At 37.7% G+C, this 16,495-nt stretch overlaps 1 protein-coding gene across 4 annotated transcripts in view; it reads right to left on the bottom strand.

Annotated features, from left to right (window-relative positions):
- GFM2 (GTP dependent ribosome recycling factor mitochondrial 2) overlaps nt 1-16,495 on the bottom strand; it is a 70,748-nt gene that overhangs the window by 48,762 nt on the left and 5,491 nt on the right. For 3 of the 4 annotated variants that reach the window (XM_059878742.1, XM_059878743.1, NM_001102109.2), the window contains exons 2-8: nt 14,807-14,891; nt 12,511-12,595; nt 11,053-11,110; nt 10,511-10,608; nt 6,956-7,081; nt 6,174-6,262; nt 1,270-1,358 (exon numbers count right to left, since the gene is read on the bottom strand). In XM_059878742.1, the coding sequence (XP_059734725.1) occupies nt 1,270-1,358; nt 6,174-6,262; nt 6,956-7,081; nt 10,511-10,608; nt 11,053-11,110; nt 12,511-12,595; nt 14,807-14,869 (608 nt within the window). In that variant the 5' untranslated portion in view covers nt 14,870-14,891. Of the gene's footprint in view, nt 1-1,269; nt 1,359-6,173; nt 6,263-6,955; nt 7,082-10,510; nt 10,609-11,052; nt 11,111-12,510; nt 12,596-12,779; nt 12,879-14,806; nt 14,893-16,495 lie in introns of those variants that run through there. The other variant, XM_059878741.1, reaches the window with a different exon arrangement.

Below are 16,495 nucleotides of genomic sequence, written 5' to 3'. Positions count from 1 at the left end.
ATGATTACAAGTCAAAGATTCTTTCTTCTAACAAGTATCAATACATTTGTTATCACACATGACTACCCACTTTCTTCCAAGAGCCAGCTTGATTTTTCTATGCTTTTATCTCAGGCATTCTTCATATCATATGCTATACTGTTCATTTCTGTGCTAACACTAGGGCTGACTACCTATAAAACACATGCCATCTTTGGCATGAGGGCTGATTCATACACACATGCAGATCATTCTGGTCCCAATGTCTTTGGGCAGCAACCTAGTATCCAGGCATCCCCCTCCCATCATTACAGGTTCTGTCAGTCAGTACAGGCAGTACTTCTATCAATCTCAAGGAACTCCAAACAGCAAATGGTCAGAACTTTAGTCTAGCACATTTTGAAGGTTGCTGTGCTTTTACTCATCAAGACGCGAGTCCTTTAAACCAGCAGCCTTAGAATTACTATACAGAGTGACAGAAACACAAAGCATACCTGTGTGGTATTAGAAGAGACACGGTTTATGGTTTCTGTCACTCTCGCACCACACATCAGGACTGCTCCCTTTCACATTTCCCCAAAATCATCAGAATTCTTAATTCTTGCCCTTTCACATTTTCTCCAAATCCTTTATACATTCTTGACTGTCTGAGTTCTGTTCTCAGAATAACGTATCCATTTAGGATCACCACTCTAAGTCTGCAGAATTACCACTACATCTCAGCACTAACTGGTTTGCCCTATATGCGGGTCTCAAAACACCTATGTTCTCCTTCCTAGTTTCTTTTCATTGAGAGCATTTTACCCAGTAGCTAAAGAAAATCAGGGGACAAGGAAGAACATCACTCACTGAGGCAACTATAGGAAACAATTCTCTACCCTCTACCGTTAGCAATGACAGGAGCACCATTCAGCAATACAAGGACTCAGCCATACAACTCTAAATAGAGCCAGTGGAATCAGAAAACATCACTCTGCAGGAGCCTAAAAAATAGGATAAAGCCTCTCTACCTTAGAATCAGAGTACTTCATCATCTATCAGGTCTCTATTAATCCCACATTGTTACTTTATCTATTAGCTGCTTTGAATTTTTTTTAAATGGGATTGAATTGGGATACCACGGAATAGGTATCATGGATTGAATTGGGATACCATGGAATAGATACCATAGATTGAATTGGGATACCATGAAATAGATGATACTTTATACGGAATATCTGTTTCTAAATTAAAGTTGTAGTGCATTAAATATTCTCACTTTGATAAGCCAAAGAAACACATTTTAAATACCTTGCTCCAATTTTGTCCATCTTGTTTAAAAAACAGATTCGAGGTACCTTGTGCTTATCAGCTTGCCTCCATACTGTAAGAGTTTGTGCCTATAGCAAAGATAAGGAAAAAAACACATATTTGACAAAAACAACTGTTACTACACATGAAATAAGCAAACCTCGGCCTGCACTATAACGGAACGGAGCCCTACTCTAGCATAGCTAGTACTACTGCACATATGCCTCTGGACCCACAGTAACGCTGTCAGGTTAAAACAGCTAAGAAAATGATCTAGGATGACCGAAGATTATGCTTCCATCGAGAATACTTTGGGTGAACCAGGGTGCAAGACACAGGAAATGAACAACCGAGAAGTACTGGGAGTCACAGAAAGAGGACTTAACCAAGAATCACAAGAGCTTCTTAGGCTTCACCTTACTTGGTAACAATCACACTTGGTAACATCATATAATACTGAACTCATCAGTTTTCTGATCTGTGCCATATGGACTTTTGCCTTAATTAATTCAGACAGTTGTAATGTGAAAAGAATAAACAGGAATGTACTATAAAATGCTACTATGACAAAAATCAAGTATTTTTACTGTGAATGTTTGAATACTCATGTAAACTGAAGAAAATTTAAGGAGGGGAAAGGAAGCCAACACCTGTATTTCTAAGTCACAATTCTCATATGCTTTTTTATTTGGCTTCTTTTAATTCTACTTTCTGTACGTGTTAAGTATAAACAGTTTGCCTAGTGGAGAAGGCAATGGCACCCCACTCCAGTACTCTTGCCTGGAAAATCCCATGGACAGAGGAGCCTGGTGGGCTGTAGTCCATGGGGTCGCTAAGAGTTGGACACGACTGAGCGACTTCACTTTCACTTTTTACTTTCCTGCATTGGAGAAGGAAATGGCAACCCACTCCAGTGTTCTTGCCTGGAGAATCCCAGGGACAGGGGAGCCTGGTGGGCTGCCGTCTATAGGGTCGCACAGAGTTGGACACGACTGAAGCGACTTAGCAGCAGCAGTGTAGAGTCTAGACTTTTAAAAACCTAATGTGCTGACATTGTTAAAATAGAAACCAGTTTGTCATTTGTTTTATTAGGTAAAACTTAATATACAATAAAATACAGCTATCCCCTGAACAATACAGGGATTAGGGTGCAAATCTCTGCAAAGTCAAAAGTCCACTTATAACTTTACAGTTGGCCTTCCTTATCTGCAGTTCTGCATCTGCAGATTCAACCAACAATGGCTTATGGACTCTGAAGCACCTATTTAGTGGAAAAAATCCACTTGTAAGCAGACCCATGAAGTTCAAACCCATGCTATTTGAGGGTCAACTGTATACAGATTTTAAGAGTACAGTTCAATGAATTTTGATAAATGTGTATACTTCTGTAACTACTACCCCAATGAAGAGATAGAACACATAGAACATTAGAGACTTTTATGTCCCAAGATTCATTCTGCCTGTTATTGAACCTCATATAAATAGCACAGCATCTTTCACCCAATATAATGTTTTTGACACTCATTCCCATTGTTGCATATACCGGTTAATTTTTACTGCTAAATTCCTCTGTATGAAGCCTGGCATGCTACAACAGTCCACAGGATCACAAAGAGTTGGACACGACTGGGTGACTGAACAACAATAAGGACAAGTGTATACTTAATTTTACAAGAAACTGCCAAATAGTCTTCCACTGTGGGTACAGTATTCTACAGTCCCACCAACAACGTGTAAGAGTTCCAATTACTACATATCCTCAACCAAGATTTGCCATCATTCTTTTTAATTTTAGCTATTCTTGTGGGCATGAAATGGTCATTGTAATTTTAATCTGCATTTCCCTAGTGACCAATGAAACTGAGCATCTTTTCATGTGCTCATTGGCCATTCACCTGCTTCTTTGGTGAAGCATCCTTGATTCAAGTCCTTTGTCTTTTTTTTTTTTTAACTGGGTTGTTAGGTTTTATTGGGTTATTACTGACATGCAGTTCTTCTAGATACAAGTCCTTGGTCATACACATGTACTGTGAAAATTTCAGTACATACTTTCAAGACAATAATACTCTCTACATAATCAGATGTTATTGCACTCTGGAAGTTTAGCATTCTTACAGTATTTTATCTAGCATTATACATCTTTTTCACAGTCTAAGGCTTGCTTTTGTTTTTTTTTTCTTTTTAAGTTTCAAACATGTAATTTTGATGAGGTCCAATGAATCATTTTGTTTTCTGTTTCCTGTGTCTTCTCTAAGAATTGTTACCTGGTGGCCCCACTAATTTTTATGTGAGTTGGAGGGGGGAATATACATTATAAATTTCCCAAGAAACAAAACATATTAAGAAATAAAACTCTCATCACTCCACCTGCCAGCTAAAAGCTCATCTACTATTTTAGCAAATAGCCTCCTGCATCACAAATTCAGAAACTTCCTACTAAGCATATTTCAATCTTGTAAATAATGTAATCTATCTGAATGATTAAGTGTCAAATGCCTGTAAAGAATTATAATGATAGGAAGGATGCAACCACTAGGAAATGAAGTGACTCAAAGAAATACAAATAATAGTGTATAATCAACCTCAGACCTCAGTGCCAGGCTTTATATCAAGCAAATATCACTGTCTGTCAGGGGTCCTCAGGTGGACAGACAATAACTGTTTTATTTCCCCTCCAACTTTTCATTTGAAACACTTCAAATCTATAAAAAAGGGGAAAGAACAGTACAATAAATATCGATGTACTCTTCATTCACCTAGATTTACCAAATATTAACATTTTGTTACACTTGCCTTTTTTCTCTCTATATATAAACACATGTCTCTGTACACATTATGTGTGTGGTGGGTGTGAAAATGTGCCACATGAAACTACCATGTACAGCACAATTAACTGATGGTCCCAACTGTTAGCCTTCTAGATCAACACCATGTTCTTCCAAGGGCCCCCTTCTTGGGGCCTAGCGGTTCCCAGCTAATGACCGAGTTCAGCAGAGTAATAATGTAGGTCTATTCCCACAAGACATGGGTTCCTCTAATAGGTGACTTTGTCTTGAAGACTCCCCAGGGTATAGTCAAACTCTTTTGTAACTGTGCTATAGCCTGAGACTCTTCCTCCCGAATCCCCCTTCCTACCCCTCTCCTTCACAGGTGTAAGCCTGTCCTGTGGTCTGAACACCCTCTGCCACTTCTCTTTCTCCTTTTTTATTCCCCCCAATAAATCTCTTCTACATCTAATCCCATCTTGGCACTCAAACTAAAACCATGTGTATCTGTGAGTGGATGGGAGCTGAGCCATGAGATCACACTGCAGGTGCCATGACATTTCAATCCTAAATACTTCAGCATGCATTTCCTAAGGATAAGGACATTCTCCTACATAATCAGTTACAAAGACCACATTCAGAGAAATTTAAGTTGACATTTAAAAAAATTTTCTGGCTGCACCTGTGGCATGGGGGATCTTAGTTTTCACCAGGGATAGAACCCATGCTCCCTGCATTGGAATGGCAGAGTCTCAACCACTGGACCACCAGGGAAGTCCCCTGATACAATACTTTAATATATGTACTTCATATTCAAATTTCTGATTTTCCCAAAGACGTCCTTTGTAACCTTTTCAATTCAGGATTCCACTGACAAGGATATGTTACATTTAGTCTTCTTGTCTCTTTAGAATTCTATAATCTAGAACAGTTTCCCAGCTCCCCCCAACCCCAATCATTCATTTTCCTTATGTTTTTTCCTTATATTTTTCCTCTCAATTTCTGAAAAGCCTTGGCCCGCTGTTTTGAAGAACGTCTTTCAATTTAGATTTGTTAGTCTGTTTTCTCACACTATGAGCCAAACATTTTTACCAGAAAACAATACCCTTCTTAGTGCCTCACATCAGGAGGCTCATGGTGTCGATTTGTCCCATTTTTGGGTACGCTGATTTTGATCCCTTAATTAAGATACCACTTTTAATAATCTTAAGAAGAACTAATATGGTTCTATATTCAAGGTAAAGCCAATCTTGAGATTACAAAACAAACAAAATAACAGCTAAAGAAAACATAACAGACCCCAGGAGCAATAATTTAAGGATTATTACTATCATTTTCAGGATTTATTCAAAGAGATTTACATTAAGTTTTAGGAGAAAATCCTTCATGTGTTGCTCATATTTCTGCATGTTTTATCAGGGGAGGCACTGACTGCCTTTGTTCCAGACTATCTTTTTAGATTTTGTATAGTGAACAGTTTAGAGACAGCAGCTAGTGTCTCCTTCCAGAGAAAAGGTAGGTAGGCTTACAACCCTGGAAGATAATGTATCCGTTCAGAGCAGAGAGCAGGCATGTCTAAGGCCCATTATAAAATACCTGCATTAAGCACAGGGTCCCACTGCACATGCAGCTGTCACCGGACCTCTCTTTTGTCACCCTAAGGGAATTAGGGCTTGACGAATCAGCACAAGGAAATGTTGATACTCTGGATATTGCTATTTTGGTGACTAATACGGCCTTTCATCCTTGACTCAGGAATCTTATGTCTTCTGCCAGAATCCATAAAGCTATGGCAGACTAATTTGTTAGCTTGAAAGTAAGAATCCAGCTCTTCTCAAAACCAACTTTCATTATTTCCTACAGAAAAGTAAATTTTACTTTCCTTTTACTCTGAAGTACATGAGATCACATCTCAATATTAAATTCCAAATTATTCCAAATTCTTTTCATCATAATTGGACTTATATGAGCTTACCAAAAAAGGGTTATAATACCACCAATTTGGGCTTATGAAATAAAGGGCTATAATAATATCAATCTCAGCTTACCAAATAAAGGGTTATAGTTAAATCAATCTGATGCATTCTACTTTTTAAAAAAAAGAATACTTTCTACCTTTACTTTGGCAATATTTTTTACCTCTACACCGGCAGAGGCATCAAACACGGCCACTGCACCATCTAACACTCTCAGGCAGCGCTCAACCTCCAAGGTAAAATCCACATGACCTAAGAAAAGATGAGAAATATAACACCCAAAATCTTTAAACCACAACCACCACCACATGATCCAGCAATCCCACTTTTGGGTATACACACAAAAGAACTGAAAGGATAATTTCAAAGAGATATTTACACCTCCATGTTCAGAGGGGCACTATTCACAATAACCAAGAGGGGGAAGCAACCCAAATATTCATCAGTTTTTTGTATTCAAATATTCACCATATATTTCTGTATATACACAAAATTTTGTATGTATCCCATAATGTCTTCCTTATGGGCAATGGAATACCCTTCAAAAGGAAGGAAGTACTGTCACAGGCTACAATACAGATGAACCCTAAAAAGTTTTGCTAAGTGAAATAAGCCTGTCACAAAAGGACAAATAGTGTACAATTCTATTATAAGCAGTATCTAAGGTAGTCAGTCTTATAGACCTAGAAAGTAGAATGGTGGTTACCAGAGGTCAAAGGGACAAAGAGAAGCTGTTTAAAGGTACAGAGTTTCAGTTCAAAAAAATGAAAAAGTTCTGGAGATCTATTTCACAATAATGTGAACAATCTTACTCTACTGAATGGTACACTTAAAAATTATTAAGATGGTGGATTTTACATGTTTTTTACCATGATTAAACACACACACAAATAAAAAAATCTCAAAATAATGTAGCACCTCTGCACTGCTGAAACAGCACTATACCTGGTGTATCAATAAGATTGATTCTATACCCCTTCCAATCAAATGTGACAGCAGCTGACTGAATAGTAATGCCTCGTTCTCGCTCTTGAGCCATGAAATCTGTCACTGTGTCTCCATCATCAACATCTAGCCAGGAAAAGAAATGACATAGTTAGGCTTAAAAGCAAGTATATTTTATAGGCCTTTGATTTCTACCTGACATAGTTTAATATGCTCTAAGGAAAACTCTTCATAAAATAAATTATTTAATATTTAATTCCCTTAATCCTTTTCTAAATTAAGCATCATTCTAGAAAAACTTTTTTTAGCAGATGAGAAAATACAGCAGTGGCCACAGGATTGGAAAAGGTCAGTTTTCATTCCAATCCCAAAGAAAGGCAATGCCTAAGAATGCTCAAACTACCACACAATTGCACTCATCTCATACACTAGTAAAGTAATGATCAAAATTCTCCAAGCCAGGCTTCAGCAATACATGAACCATGAACTTCCAGATGTTCAAGTTGGTTTTAGAAAAGACAGAGGAACCAGAGATCAAATTGCCAACATCTGCTGGATCATCAAAAAAGCAGGAGAGTTCCAGAAAAACATCTATTTCTGCTTTACTGACTATGCCAAAGCCTTTGACTGTGTGGATCACAATAAACTGTGGAAAATTCTAAACGAGATGGGAATACCAGACCACCTGACCTGCCTCTTGAGAAATTTGTATGCAGGTCAGGAAGCAACAGCTAGAACTGGACATGGAACAACAGACTGGTTCCAAATAGGAAAAGGAGTTCGTCAAGGCTGTATATTGTCACCCTGCTTATTTAACTTATATGCAGAGTACATCATGAGAAACGCTGGGCTGGAAGAAACACAAACTGGAATCAATATTGCCGGGAGAAATATCAATAACCTCAGATATGCAGATGACACCACCCTTATGGCAGAAAGTGAAGAGGAACTAAAAAGCCTCTTGATGAAAGTGAAAGATGAGAGTGAAAAACTTGACTTAAAACCCAACATTCATAAAACTAAGATCATGGCATCTGGTCCCATCACTTCATGGCAAATAGATGGGGAAACAGTAGAAACAGTGTCAGACTTTATTTTTGGGGGCTCCAAAATCACTGCAGATGGTGATTGCAGCCATGAAATTAAAAGACGCTTACTGCTTGGAAGGAAAGTTATGACCAACCTAGATAGCATATTCAAAAGCAGAGACATTACTTTGCCAATAAAGGTCTGTATAGTTAAGGCTATGGTTTTCCCAGTGGTCATGTATGGATGTGAGAGTTGGACTGTGAAGGAAGCTGAGTGCTGAAGAATTGATGCTTTTGAACTGCAGTGTTGGAGAAGACTCTTGAGAGTCCCTTGGACTGCAAGGAGATCCAACCAGTCCATCCTAAAGGAGATCAGTCCTGGGTGTTCATTGGAAGGACTGATGCTAAAGGTGAAACTCCAATATTTTGGCCACCTCATGTGAAGAGTTGACTCATTGGAAAAGACCCTGATGCTAGGAGGGATTGGGGGCAGGAGGAGAAGGGGACGACAGAGGATGAGATGGCTGGATGGCATCACCAACTCTATGGACATGAGTTTGAGTGAACTCTGGGAGTTGGTGATGGACGGGGAGGCCTGGCGTGCTGCGATTCATGGGGTCACAAAGAGTCGGACATGACTGAGCGACTGAACTATTCCATAAAAATATTTTTTTCTGTAATAACGAAGATTAAACTCTTTACATATTTTAATTTTACTGAATCATATACTTCTTTCATTTTTTTCCTAGTTTAACTTTCATTATCCCATCTTTATCTGATGTTCCTCACACCTGATCCCTTGACAGGAGGCAGAGTAATGTCATAAAAGAACACAGACAAACCAAATTTTAATTCCAACCTTATTACTTCTCTACAATATTTTTTAAATTTTTACTGGAATATAGTTGCTTTCCAACGTTGTTAGTTTCTATTGTACAGCAAAGTGAATCAGCTAACTCTTTCGCAAGTTGGGCAAAAGACTCTTTTGCAATCCCATGGACTGTAGTCGGCCAGGCTCCTCTGACCATGGATTTTCCAGGCAAGAATACTGGAGTGGGTTGCCATTTCCTTCTCCAGGGGATCTTCCCAACCCAGGGATCAAGCCCGAGTCTCCTGCATTGGCAGGTGAATTTTTTACCACTGAGCCACCTGGAAGCCCCATTTTCCCATTTACACGGCAAAAAATTCCATGAGAAATTCATGTGTTTATCATTATGATAGGAACCTATCATCATGAAGATTCTCATCTTGAATGGTTTTATCCTTTATAAAAGTCTCAGCCAATTCCAAAGACCTAGAGAAATTGTTCTCAATGGAGCACATTTCAAAATCACTTTGGTGGACTCCTCTGGTGGTACAGTGCATAAGAATCTACCTTCCTATGCAGGAAACACAGGTTCAATCTCTGGTTCAGGAAGATTCCACAGGCAACGGGCAACTAAAGGCCATGCACCAAAACTACTTAGCTGATGCAGTGCCCACGCAGCCCGTGTGATGCACCTACTGAAGCCCATGAGTCTAGAGCTTGTGCTCCACAACAGAAGCCACCTCTATGAGCAGCTTATGCACCACAACAAAGAGTAGCCCCTGCTCACGGCAACCAGACAAAGCCTGCAAGCAGCAATGAAGACTCAGTGCAACCAAAAAAAAAAGTTAAAAGGACATGATGCCCTCCGTGTGAAAAAAGAAAAAGAAAAAAACTGTTTCACCAGAGATAAGGGGCAAGGTAGAAAAAAAAGAATGACAGTTTTTGACATAGTATAATAAAAAAAGTAAATTCAAACTTAGGTAAATAAAACTATTACTGGGGGTTAAAGATTAACAAAATCTTTTCTTGTTCTGCATGAGAATTTGACCTCTGGTTAACTTTCCAGGTCTTTTCTCCTACAGCCCAGAAAACAAGTATGCCAAATGCACTGCTAGGCAACATACTTATGGAAAAAATAATTTCTGACTGGTAAACTACACCTGACTTGGGAAGGACTAACAATGAATTATAAATACCTGATGAAGAAACGCAGCTCTAGGCTTCCCTGAGTGGGGTATGGCATGTCCTTTGTGAGAAACCTGGAAGGTGGCCCACAGAGCTGTAACAAGAGATACTCACTCCTCCAAGGCATGAGCTTTCCAAGCTAGAGTGGCTCCTGTGAATCTTGTTACCTTACACCTAAGCTATCACTTTTGGGTAGCCAAAGAAGACAGTTTCCACAGAGCTCTGCAGACTGCTGTAAGAACTTCTGCAGGGAGAAACACCCACTGCTGCTCTGCTCGTAAGCTATGTTCCTACCCCAGAGACTTCTGAGTAGACCAGTGCCAACTGCAGCCCAAGACACGAGTCCGAATGTTTACCTGAAGCTACAAAGACCCTTTGGTGAGTACTGTAACCACCTTAACTTTACGCTGTGGCTTAGACAGTACTGCCGCCATGCCACACTCAACATCTTTGGGCTGACTTCTTCATCAAAATATTACCCAATGATGTTTTTTCTAATGGGGGCGGGGAGAGAGAGGAGAAATCCAATCTAACCTCCCAGTGATCTTGTGTATCCAGAATAATATAAAATTCTTTCTGTGGTGGTAGTTTTTCCTGCATCAATATGAGCCATAATTCCAATATTACGAATTCTGTTTAAAAGGGAAGAAAAAAAAAAGACATGTATTATAAGGTGGACATTACTGAAACTGTAAAACCAAAATATCTATGCTGTGCAATTTTAAAAACTGGTTAGTATTTCAACATTTTATATAAAAGTGTAAAAATTAGAAAAATGGATAATGTATCACTCTCACAGTATTCTGACAAAACAGCTAAAGAGCTAACTACAATTCTGTGAATATCTTATATTTATTTCTATGAAAAGTGTACTGCTGCTACATTAAAAACTTCTAGCATTGAATTGAGACAACAGCTTTTTAAGAGACAAACCAACATCTATTTATAGTTAATTAGGTAGGGCAGGAAGTTATAAAAATTAGAGCACTCACTAAATGCTGAATTAAGCGTGTGAGAGACACCTGTAATATTTCATGGCAGCCTATGGAAAAGACAGTATCAATGATGAGACTTACTTAGCAATAGGAGGATTGATGATGGAATGAAGGGACTTGATATCATTTCCTATTAAACCTAATGGAAAGAGTGTTAAAATTGAACTGTTAAAGAAAAAGTCCTTAATTTATAAATTAAAGAAATTAAAAGAATTTTAAGCAAATAGTATAATACCAATTAAAGTAAAATACAAACTAAATGTAACACTCATTTACCTAAAATTTATTTTCTTGCACTCTCTAAGAAAGCTTGATCTTGAACCAAACAAACAACAACAAAAAATGCACAAGGACTTTGCTGGTGGTCCAGTGGCTGGGACTCTGCACTCCTAGTGTAGGGGGCCCAGGTTCAACCCCTAGTCAGGGAACTGGATTTCACATGCCACAACCAAGAGATCGCATGCCATGACTAAGATCCAGCACAGCCAAATAAATAACTTAAAACCAAAAACAAAAAACACCACACACTCCTATAAACTGACACAGTCGAGGCTTGAAGAGCAAAAAGTGATACTCATATCATCTGACAACGGTTTTTGTACAACTTGGAACCTACCATGCCTCAGCAATTCCAAGGACATGATACCTTTAAAGACAGCCTAGGAGGTGCCACTGAATAGGAAAGCTATAATAATCTAATATTTATAGAAGGCCAAATAGTATTTCTGGAATAAAAAAGTCATGATGACTTACTCCACACTTACCATTTACTCTATTAATACTAAAGAAACAATGCAGTTACATTTATAAATTCAATCTACACCTTTCTGGTATTTAAACCAGTTCTCCCAAACTTCTATAATAAATTATAAGGACGTCTATTACATTTTGAAAACCTGATGGCAGTCTGAAGACTGGATGATAATCTGTACTGCTATGGATAAATCTGCATGGGCAAAACACAGAAACCCCTTACTCATCAATAAGGCAGGCCATTAAATTCACATGTCTTTACAAGTTACACAGCCAATTGGTATTTTTGCTCCAGTATTCTCACATGACAAAGATGGTAGTGAGAACTGCTACAGAATGAAGTTACAGGTGAACCTTGATCAACAGAGGTTTGAAGTGTGTAGGTCCACTTATCTGAGGATTTTTTTCAATACATGCATGCCACAGTATTACAGCCTGCAGCTGGATGCATCCGCACACGTGGCACCGCAGATGCAGTGTGCTGAACCACCTGCTACACCTCTGAGCCAGCTACTCAAGCCACCCACCCTTCCCTCTGCTCAGCTCATGAGGATGGACAGCACACGAGAAGTGTAAGCCGACTGATACTACCTCTGAGCATCTACCAGCATGCTTCAGTTCCTAATAATCTCAAAGAAATAGCCAAGAAGTAAGAGAGAGCCACTGTTTTAAAAATGGTTGGTGATTCCCAATAAGGGAGATGCTTGCAAATGAGAGAGAGAGAGAGACAGAGAAAAGGAGAAAGCAAGCAGTTTAAGAAAGATGAGAAGAATCTAACATCTGTACCTGGTAGGGAACTGTAATTTCTTCCAAGAAGCACATGTAGCTTTAATCTTTTTAGACTTGCTCTTATTTTAGAGGAACACATATTCTGGTGAGGAGAAAAAGAAACGTTAATTTTATTTTGGCATAACTTTTTACTGTAGCTTTAACACCATGACTATGCTTTGAATCTTCATATAGTAGTCCCAGTTTATTAACTCCAACTCTTTTAAAAAGTGACAACACAAAATTATACAAGAAAAAAATAAGGCTAAAGTTAATACTGAACTGACCTTAGATGATGGCTCTTCTAGATCTGCAGCATTAACATCACAGGGATCTTACTTGAAAGATAAATTCTTGGGACCCATTCCACTCAAGAGAATCAAACTCTACAGGTAAGGTCAAATAATGCATCTTAACAAGCCCGCCATTCATCTGTAGACAGACATCTAGGTTGCTTCCATGTCCTAGCTATTGTAAATAGTGGTTCAATGAACATTGGGGTACAGGTATCTCTTTCAATTCTGGTTTTCTCAGGGTATTTGCCTAGTACTGAGATTGCTGGGTCATATGGCAGTTTTATTCCTAGTTTTTTAAGGAATCTCCATACTGTCTTCCACAGTGGCTGTATCTAATTACATTCCCACCAACATTGCAAGAGGGTTCCCTTTTCTCCACACTCTCTCCAGCATTTTTTGCTGGTAGACTTATTGATGATGGCCATTCTGGCCAGTGTGAGGTGATATCTCATTGTAGTTTTGATTTGCATTTCTTTAAAAATGAGTGACCTTGAGCATCTTTTCATGTGTTTATTAGCCATCTGTATGTCTTCTTTGGAGAAATGTCTGTTTAGGTTTTTTTTTTTTTTACCACTTTCTGACTGGGTTGTTTGTTTTTCTGGTATTACGTTGTATGAGCTGCTTGTATATTTTGGAAACTAATCCTTTGTCAGTTGTCTCATTTACTATTATTTTCTTCCATTCTGAGGCTTGTCAGCCCAATAACTAGGACATGGAAGCAACCTAGATATCCATCAACAGATGAATGGATAAAAAAGCTGTGGTACATATATACAATGGAATATCACTCAGTCATAAAAGGAACACATCTGAATCAGTTCTAATGATGTGGATGAACCTAGAGTCTATTATACAAAGTGAAGTCAGAAAAAGAAAAACAAATGTTGTATATTAATGCATGTATACGGAATCTAGAAAGACAGTACTGATGAACCTATTCGCAGGGCAGCAATGGAGATGCAGACACAGAGAACAGACTCATGGACACGTGTGGGAGTAGGAAGGGGAGGGTGGGACAAATGGAGAAAATAACATGGAAACATAAACACTACCATACGTAAAACAGATAGCCAATGGGAATTTGCTGTATGACTCAGGGAATTCAAAGTGGGCTCTGTAACAACCTAGAGGGGTGGGATGGTGGGAGGGAGGTGCGAGAGAGAGGACATATGTATACCTATGGCTGATTCACACTCACATACGGCAGAAACCACACAATATTATAAAGCAATTAGCCTTCAATTAAAATTAAATAAAGCAAAAAAAAAAAAAAAAAAAAACCAAGCTCTCCAGGTGACTCTGACAGCTAGAAAGCTTTTAAAATACATTCAGGAAACAGGGAAGGGAGGGGGAAAAAACATTTTTAAAAGCTCCCAAGTATCTTCTTGTAATGTTCCCACATAGAGGTTGAATGTTCTCCATCAATTTATCCCTAGACCACTAGATTTAATGGCTGTCAATATATCTGGCATTGTTGCAGTTAGTATATGTAATGATTTTGGGCTGTCACAATCTGCCTTTCATGATGTCAAGGAATGCATACCTGTGATTTCTGTGTTATTTCTACTTAGTTACCAAGTTGCTGGCAACAAAACACTATCATTATAAGAAAATAGATTAAGAATAGAGAAGAGACTCAACTAATTAAATTTCTACTTCATAATGACCAGGGTAAGACGGTATCATCTATCAAAAGGTGTACATTCTGAAAGCATCAGAAATGGAAACACTGAAGAAAATCTGTGTAACTCCTTGGGCCACTAATGACCTCAAAATGGAATATAGTCTCAATATGCTGCACAGGTAATTTTAAAGTAGCAAAATTAATTTATAGACTAATGATAAGGCATGCTTCTTGTTGGCTACAGATTCTTCCATACTCCCCGTTAAGAAATTGCTGATACACTAGTATAAGAAATAAAAAAATTTTAAACTAGTATATGAAATACACTAGACCTTCAGGGAAGTCAAGTAACTGAAGTTGTCAAAGTACATTTAACTTTACAAAAAAACCTTACATTAAAGTAGTGCAAGCTGGATATTTTCTTCTGATTCACTGCAAATATCCTTAAATTGGACATCTTGGCCCTCTAAACTTATTCTCTGAAAAAGAAATAACAGAATTGCAAAACTAAGCTTATGTATTACATGTAAGACATACATAACGTAAATGCAGTATATTAAGTAAAAATGTACTACTGTTAAAAAGTACAAACAATACTTTTAGCTATCAAAAAGTCAATGCATAATTCAGAAAATGAAAACTCAAACTAAACATGAGAAACATGGATCTCAAGTCCCTTATTTTTTCAGCATCCTTTAACTCTTCAAGAAAGATGTGAAGATACTGCAGAAAAAGACATATTGAAATTACAAAAATACACCAAGCAAAAAAGCACTTTTATGTTTTAAAAAAACAGAATTAAGTACAGAAAGGTAAGCATCTACATGTTAAGTTGGTAATTTCTCACTGACAGTATAATTTTTTGGTTTATCTGTATATTCTGATTTTTCAACCAGAAATATATAGAAGCAAGTCCTCTTCTATGATCATGGAAAGTTAGCATCTGTAGTTTAAAAAACATATACTAAATATTCACCATGCATCAGGTACACTCTCAAAGCAATGAGAAAAATGCACAGAAGCATATGAGATAAGGGGGGTGGGCACCAAGCAAACAAACAGATAAGGTTAAACTCCATCGGGTACCTGTTATGGAAGAAGTCACGTCAAAACTCATTATCCTTTCTAATCTTCTCCCTTCTGTTTCTTAAGACAGAAACATTCACTACCCTTAGTTAGGAAGCTGCCAGTCCTTTTGATTTTATTTCCCAAATATATTCCCTCTTCATTTCCAATACTAAAGTTCAGAATATTTGCAAAACAACATATGTTAATCTATTCTGAAATAGAACAATTTCAGAATTCTACCATAACACAATACAGAAGCTCACCAATATGGCTTGATCCCACATTGCAACCTTTAAGAAACTATCACCTGTCAAAACCTGGTATATAAGTTGATCCACAATTTTCTGAAAAGACTTATTAAAATACTCCTCCTTTGCCCAACCACATATATGTATTCTAGATTTTCTTCAGACACTTCAACCAAAAAAAATTTAAAAATACATACATATATATATATATATATATAGAAGGAAAATGTGTATATATATCTATCTATCGGGATATATATATACACACATACATATATCTACATATACATATATATCGGGAAGATCCCCTGGAGGAGGGTATGGCAACCCACTCAGTATTCTTGCCTGGAGAATCTCTTGGACAGAGGAGCCTGGCGGGTGACAGTCCATATGGTTGCACAGAGTCAGCTTAGCACAATATACAGTAGTGGCAGCACAGTGTATAGTAACATAACTAACAGTAGTAGCACAATCATAGTAACATAACAAACAGAGAAGCAGATGTAAGCTGTTTCCTGTTAAGCCAGACATTTAAGACTTGTAAAATTATAAAACAATATAAAACACCCTTCAAACTAAATCATTTTTGTTTTTGAAAATAGGTATTTGCATTATAGTATATTAATGACATTAATATCTAACGGATTATTTTAATGAATTATTAAAAGATTTTAAAGTTTTGCTTTCATTTCTAATATCTGAGTATCAATTATAACCCATGTAAACAAAACTGTTCTTGAGTTCTGACTCATTTTTAAGAGCAAAAG

Source organism: Bos taurus, chromosome 20 (genome assembly GCF_002263795.3).
Source record: "Bos taurus isolate L1 Dominette 01449 registration number 42190680 breed Hereford chromosome 20, ARS-UCD2.0, whole genome shotgun sequence".
NCBI classification, from domain to species: domain Eukaryota; kingdom Metazoa; phylum Chordata; class Mammalia; order Artiodactyla; family Bovidae; genus Bos; species Bos taurus.
This window is presented reverse-complemented; position numbering and strand designations above follow the sequence as displayed.